Source organism: Cibotium barometz, chromosome 59 (assembly GCF_041138505.1).
Source record: "Cibotium barometz isolate CiBa-2024 chromosome 59, ASM4113850v1, whole genome shotgun sequence".
NCBI classification, from domain to species: domain Eukaryota; kingdom Viridiplantae; phylum Streptophyta; class Polypodiopsida; order Cyatheales; family Cibotiaceae; genus Cibotium; species Cibotium barometz.
The window spans coordinates 11,094,645-11,101,750 of record NC_141104.1 but is presented as its reverse complement, the minus strand read 5'-3'; the positions used below and the strand labels follow the sequence as shown (position 1 = coordinate 11,101,750).

Sequence of the window (7,106 nt, the reverse complement as noted above, 5' to 3'; positions counted from 1 at the left end):
ATCTCTCTTTGAAATAAGTGCTAAGATCAAATCTCTCTTTAACTCCATTTGGATACTTCATTCTCCACCAATTTTCTTGTGGCTTGGCCCTAGTTATATTAAGGTGAGGAGGGGGAAGGATTCTCAAGTGCCACCCATCCCCTCCTCATTATGTCACTAATTAGTCTCCTTCACCTTCATGTTTTCTCATTGACCATGCTCAATAGGTCCATTCTTGTACTCTCTTTCAAGCATTTAACCTTCATACCATGTTGCACTTGTCTCCTCAACTTCATATGCATGTTCACATGACCATGGCACCTAAGCATGGCCAACCTTTATACCCTCTTGCAATTTGTCTCATCTTCATATGCCCATCCACATGACCGTGGCATGTGGCCATGCTCATGTGCTGTGTGGCCTCATCCAAATGAGCCATGTCAACGGCTTGTTGGGAGGGAGGAGGTGGTTTTCTACAACAAAGTTAACATATGACCTCTCTTTTAACTTGAACTACTAGGGTTATAGCCATGGGAGCTATTGTATTGATGTTGCCTTATTTATGTGCTATCATGAACGACTCATGTACGTCACAGAATTTCATCAAACTTAGTAAATGCTATGTTTGATGTCTCTTGACATACTATGAACACAACCAATTCTAGTTTCAAAATCAAATAACTCTAGCAAAAATTCCATGTATAATACTTATAAACATATATGTTTTTTTTCCGAGAGGTTGGAGCAATCATTAGGCCTCTTTATTTATTGCTATATAAATCTTTTCATTAAACTTCGCGTGCTAAAATTTAGATTAAAATCCACTTAAATTGGGGATCTTACAACATTGCACGAGAGAGAGAGAGAGAGAGAGAGAGAGAGAGAGAGAGAGAGAGAGAGAGAGAGCTTGCTTATATTGATACTAGCAAATAAGTGAGAGTGCTAAATGTTCCATTATGAAGTTTAATTGAAACCAATTAAAACATGTGTGTGGATAACACAATCTTATTTGTGAGAAATTTTGATGAATTGGCTATGTGTCATATGTGATTAATGTGGGTCATGACAACCTGCATCCACATCAGAGGATCTTTACAATGTAGTATACACAAATGAAGCATATGAGAGAGCCAATCTCACACAGGGATGCAAGGAGCAGATATCGGAGGTGCTAGGGAGGAGGACAGGGCCTTGGAAGGGGCGGAATCTGCCTCGGTCTGCTGGTTTGTGGCCGGCGCATCTCCATGACCAAGGGAAAGAAAGCTTCCTATGGCAGTCTTGGCGTCGAGCTGCTGCACATCTCCCTTGTGGCTGGGAGCTGTCGTGAAGGTGGCTTGAGCATTTGATGCATGGTGGTGCTCCCGGTCCTCCTCCTCAAGGGGCGCTGGGAGGTTGAGGTCAAGGAGGAGCTGCTTGTCTTCCGGCGGCCTTGTGAAGAATGTAGACTTCGTTAGCGGTGGCGCCGCCGCCACACATGCCAGAGTGGACATGGTGGTATGCGACGCTGTGATCTCCGACAACGCCAGCACCTTGTCCGCCGCCCAATGGCACCTCTTGTGGCCGCCCAGTGCCTGCCCACTAGAGAAAACACGAAGACAAATTGAGCATTGGTGGCACTTACTATTTTGGAGGTGTCTCAGCTTGCTTGAAGCAGCGTCGCTCTCCTCCAGCAGCAGTTGTTGGTGGCGATGGTGGGTAGTGTCAATGATGGTGGCCGCCAGGTTTGAGGTGCATGCCTCGAAATCGGAGGTGGTTTTGGCGAAGCAGCCCTTGACCTTCTTATGGCTGGCGCGGTGGCCACCCAAAGCCTGGTGGGTTTTAAAGCTGCGTTTGCATGTGGCGCACTCAAATTTGGTGGCGCTGGCGGCGCCGCCAGATGACTTGGCGTCGCCGCCAAAGTAGTGCTCCTCCTCCTCTGCTAATTTGCTGCTCCAATTTAGCCCCGACTCTTCACCATCATCATCATCAGTGGTTTCCCCTTCTTGCTGCTCAGCGACTGATCCTGCTAAAGCGAGCATCACCAGGCAGTCGGCCATCTCCAACTCTTCTTGCTTTATCATTTGAGGTGATGGGTGGCTCGCCGCCGCCTTAGTTGGAGATAATTCTGCCAATTCAACGGCTTTAAGAGATTTAACAGTGAAATGAGATCTTCTAGAGCGTTTGCCTCTGTGTAAGAAAGATGAATTGGGCGCTTCTTCGTTGTCTTTGTTGCTGATGTAGGCTGCTTCAATGCTTTCTGTCTCACTTTCCTCCTCCTCTTCCAGCATTACCTCCTTAGCACTCCATCGAAGCTCCCCTTTGAAGCAATCTGCCACTGTATTAGCTGATAATCCACCTTCCTTTGTTTCACTAACCAGATGATTATCATCATTAGTGTGGTAGATCTGGCTAGATTTGAAGTGATTGATTAGCTTCTTCCTTCTCATTAATGCATAATTACTGGATTGTACAGGCCTGGCATGGTAGCTATTAAGCTCCATAGTGGTGGTGGCTATGGCGTCTCTGTTCGCTCTCATGCTGCGGTACTCAGCAGGTGGCTGAATTCCCCTCCACTCTCTCTCTGGATGGCATCTCATGTGACCAAACAGTGCTTTCCATGAATTGAAATCCTTCCCACATTCAGAACACACTGCAGGAACTGCTTTCTCTTGCAAATTGCTAAACATGGGTTTCTTACAACTAACTGACATTAATCCTTCTGCATAATCAGGAGGAGACAAATCAGTATTATCATTATTGTTGTTAATTACCATATTCTCCTCCTCGCTACTGTAATCTTGATCAGAGAAACGCCTGCTTCTTTTAGGGTTGCGCCGGAGGGCATAGATCAACTGCTGGTTGTGCCCTAATTCTTCATCATCTTCTTCTCCTACTTGGCTGTCTTGTCCAGATTGGTAGTTAATTGCTAATCTGCAGTTAGTGCCTTCTTGCTGTAGCTGTTCGTCATTAAGCTGTGACGTATCAGAGATATCGATGGAAGGATCAGAGGTGAGCTGGTGATGAACAGTGATAATCTTTCTGTTAATATCCTGGTGATCATTAGCCATATCTACAGTGGCGACCTCTTCCCAATGAACAGAGAAGGATCCATGTGCACGCATGTGGCCACCTAGGGCTCTGCCAGAGGTGAAGGTTTTGCTGCAGTATTTACAAGAATGAGAAGATATAAGGCGCTGCTGGGCGCCTTCTGCTACAACTATAGCTAGCTGTGATGCAGGGGGGCTATTAGGGTTAGGGTTAAAAGATGGGGAGCTTTCATTGATATTAGGGATGGGGTAACAAGGTGGGGAGCTTGCATTGATATTGGGTTTAGGGTTACAAGATGGGGAGCTTTCACCAACAGTAATATTAGGGTTTGATAGCATGCCTGCCAGCTGCATCTCAACCTGCACACTTGATGATGGGTTTGCAGTCAGTTGAAGCAATACTGCAGGAGGAAGCGTACCACGCACGCTAGCGCCGGCGCTACTCGACTTATACGTGGGCGTGCCGTATGGGATTATACTGTCTTGTTCTTGTTTATCTTCTCCTAATTGCTTAGCATCTAATACTGCAGAAGAATTATCTTGCTTTGAGTAGAAGCCAATCCCTGAAACTTCACATAACGATGATCCAATGCTTTTCTGCATCCCATTACTCATAATTGCAGCACCCTCTTCTCCATTAATCAAGCTATCCATCTTAACCCTAATTGGCATGCCAAAATAATCCAATTATTAACCCATATATATGTATGATTCTAGCCCCTTTTTGCCTTGTAATACACATGCCTTTACAGCCATTCTTTTGTTCATTCAATTGTTTGATTCACCTGCTAAAGCAAAGGTGCTCAAAATTGCACTCATTGAGTAATCACTAGGCTACTAGAAGAAAGGGACAGTGTTAAAGATTAATTGCATGGGTTAAAAAAAAAGTACTCTATGGGAGTATTAAAAGAGAAGCGTAAAGGCAAGCCATTGAGCATCTAAATTGATACAGCAGGGATAAGCAAGCCCATGTTTTGAAAAGGTATACGACAGGGAGAAGCAAAGAAGATGGAGGTTACATAACTACGCACGTATAGGATATACATACATACACATACACATACATATCCATATCCACATACACATACACACACACAGACTAAGAGATGGAGAGAGAGATGGCTACCCCACACGCGTACCCGGGCAGCCCCTCTGCCTGCCCGCTCTTGCGGTTGCGCTCCGCTGGTCTCAAGTTTAACTACCCTAGCTTTAGGACATCCCCCTCTTTTGATGATGATGCGATGATAATGGCATGATCCCCCCCCCCCCCCCCACACACACATACCCACCACCTTTATACCCCCAAACACACCTCAACATGAAAAGAAAAGACAAAACCTCTCTCTCTCTCTCTCTCTCTCTCTCTCCATGTGGGCACCTACCATACTCTCTCCACATCTCAAGCCCACATCACATCAACACCCTTTCAGAAAGGAAACCTTCCCTAACCCTTTGAGTATTTTCTTCTTTAGTAATTCTCTAGTAATTCCAATCCCTTGAGTGCTCTCTATAGTAATTCTCCATTCATTCCCAATCCCTTGAGTGCTCTCTAGTGACTCCTCAATCTTCCTTCACCCCTTGAGTGCTCCCCAGTGATTCCTCATTCCCTCACTAAAAGGTAGTTCTAGGTAATTTGATTGACGCATTTCATCTAACATGCTTCAAGATGGCTTGAAGATCGTTTGCAAGTGGAGGGATGTGTGTGGGAAGCTTGTATGCTTGAAAAGAACCACACTCAAGTGTTTGATAATGATAGCTTATAAACCATCACAAGCTAGAAAGCTTTAAGGACTCAAGGAAGCTAAAGAAGCAAAATAATATTCTACCACAACTACTATAATCATAACATGCCAAGAAAATACATGTCAACTTTCTGCTATCATGTCAACTTTTACATTTTTTTTCTTGCAACTTATTAGTATGAGTCTAAATGAGCTTGTCATTGAACATTCAAATGTCGATCTTCAAAAAAATACTCAAACATCAACAAAAATAGTGTGAGAATATGTATTGCATGGGCAAACCAAGCACTTGTGCATGAATAAATAAAGTTATTATTTTTTCAATAAACTCGACTTTATTCCATTATCAACATTACAAAATCTTTACTTGCTTTCAACCTTCCAAATCAATTGGCATTTATACATGTGCATGAAAGTTGAAATGTGGATGTTACGCCTCCCATTGATGCTATCTACAAATACATACATACAAACATAAATACATGCATACATACATATGTGTATGTGTATGACATGTATGTGTATATGTGTATATGTGTATATATGTATCCGCACACACTAATGTGTGTGTGTGTGTGTGTGTGTACACACACACACATATAAATATGTATGTGTGTGTGTATGAGTGGATGCATTGTTAGGGTGATCACTTTCGTTCACTCTCAACAAGGGAAATAGGATAGTAATGCAAAAGCGGGCAAAGTCACGGGCAACTTATCTCGATTGAGATATTTAGGTCACTCATCGCATGATGTGTGTCCCTCGAGGTAGTAGCCTAATATCTTGATCGAGATCCCAAGCATCACCATGCAAGAAACCTCAGGAGCGCTCATGTATCTCGCTCAAGATGCATGTCACTGCCACTCATCTAGTCGATTAGTATCCACATTAATACCACAAGGGATCTTGATCGCCATGCAGATAATTGCCACTCGAATCTAGATTAACCATGTACTGTAATGCCATGTAATAATGCAGCCATGCCCCTCATAACATTGATCAATGTATCTCGATCAAGATACCAACACGAAATCCTAGTTATTTCGGTATCTCGATCAAGATACACAATTGTAATCTCTATCGCCCATGTATCTCAAATGAGATATGGAAATGTGATCGCTACTGCCTAGCTATATCGATCAACATACATCACTATGATGTTAATGTGATCTCAACCATCCATATATCTAGATTGAGATACATGTAATCGTAGCTTTTGTATATCTCAAATATTACTAACAAATATAGGTGTTTATGACTTCCAGCCCTAAAACTACACGTGAATGTAGGCTATTTATTTTGCCAACCCTAAAACTTGTTACATGTGACCTCAATTGAGATTATAAAAGGCCTAAGTTCTTTTTACCCTCATTATCTTCCTATGGTTTTCACCTTGTCACTCTTCCATCGTGTTCTCTCTTGGATTGAAGCACCATTAGTGGTGTTTAAATCCAATATTAGGAGTACTTTACAACTTCATTAGTGCTAGATTCAAACCTTTCACATTATCCTCGGGGGGGTCACTATATGTAAAATATCCCTATCGCGTGCGTTCAAGGCCTATATTTTAAATCCCTTATCTGTGAATTTTTTAATCTATATAATATCCCCTTTTCTTTATGAATTTGTAATTTTTTTGAAAAAAATTTAAATCATACCCTTATGTAAATATAATTCTGTAAGTTTCATAAATTAAAATTACGCTTCTGTTGAACGCACGTGATATTCACATTTTTTTGTGAGTGACCCCCCCGAGACATTATCCTACCCCGAGTTAGGCTAAGGGACTAGCATGGAGTCACATGAGCAAGGTTGGGAGTCTATTTTGGACCTCATTTATAAATAGAGATATGCCATGAGTTATCACCTCTCTATAGGACAACTCGAGACACAATGCCATCTACTTTATACATCGTATCGAACTTGAGACCGATGTGATCATCCCTTCATAGCATTGTAAATGGACATTTTGACAAATGAGAAAGGACACAATCCCATTCTCATAATTGAGTTTTATTCTCTTGCTCTTGTGATTGATTCTTGCTTGTATGCTCTCTTTTCCTTGCTTGCATGCTTGCTTGTATGCTCTCTTTTGTGTAGGTGAGTGATGGCATGTTGATGCTACTCCCCTTCCCCCCCCCCTCTGTCACCCTTCTCCCCTACACTCTCACTCACCAAGGCATTGCTCGGTAGAGATTGAGATCCCCCCCCCTCTCTTTCACCCTTCTCCCCTACGCTCTCACTCACCAAGGCATTGCTCGGTAGAGATTGAGATTTCCATATCTTTCTCTCTCCTTTCTCCCCCCACCCATGTGCAAAGCTTATAGTGACAACAGAGAAGGCAAGGTTGAGGACCCTA

General features: G+C 42.8%; 1 protein-coding gene across 1 annotated transcript; it reads right to left on the bottom strand.

Annotated features, from left to right (window-relative positions):
• Positions 1-975: 975 nt before the first annotated feature.
• Positions 976-3,864, bottom strand: LOC147605481 (uncharacterized). Its single transcript, XM_086793221.1, has one exon. The coding sequence runs from the start codon at positions 3,675-3,677 to the stop codon at positions 1,116-1,118; it is 2,562 nt and encodes an 853-aa protein (XP_086649347.1). The 5' UTR covers positions 3,678-3,864; the 3' UTR covers positions 976-1,115.
• Positions 3,865-7,106: the final 3,242 nt, after the last annotated feature.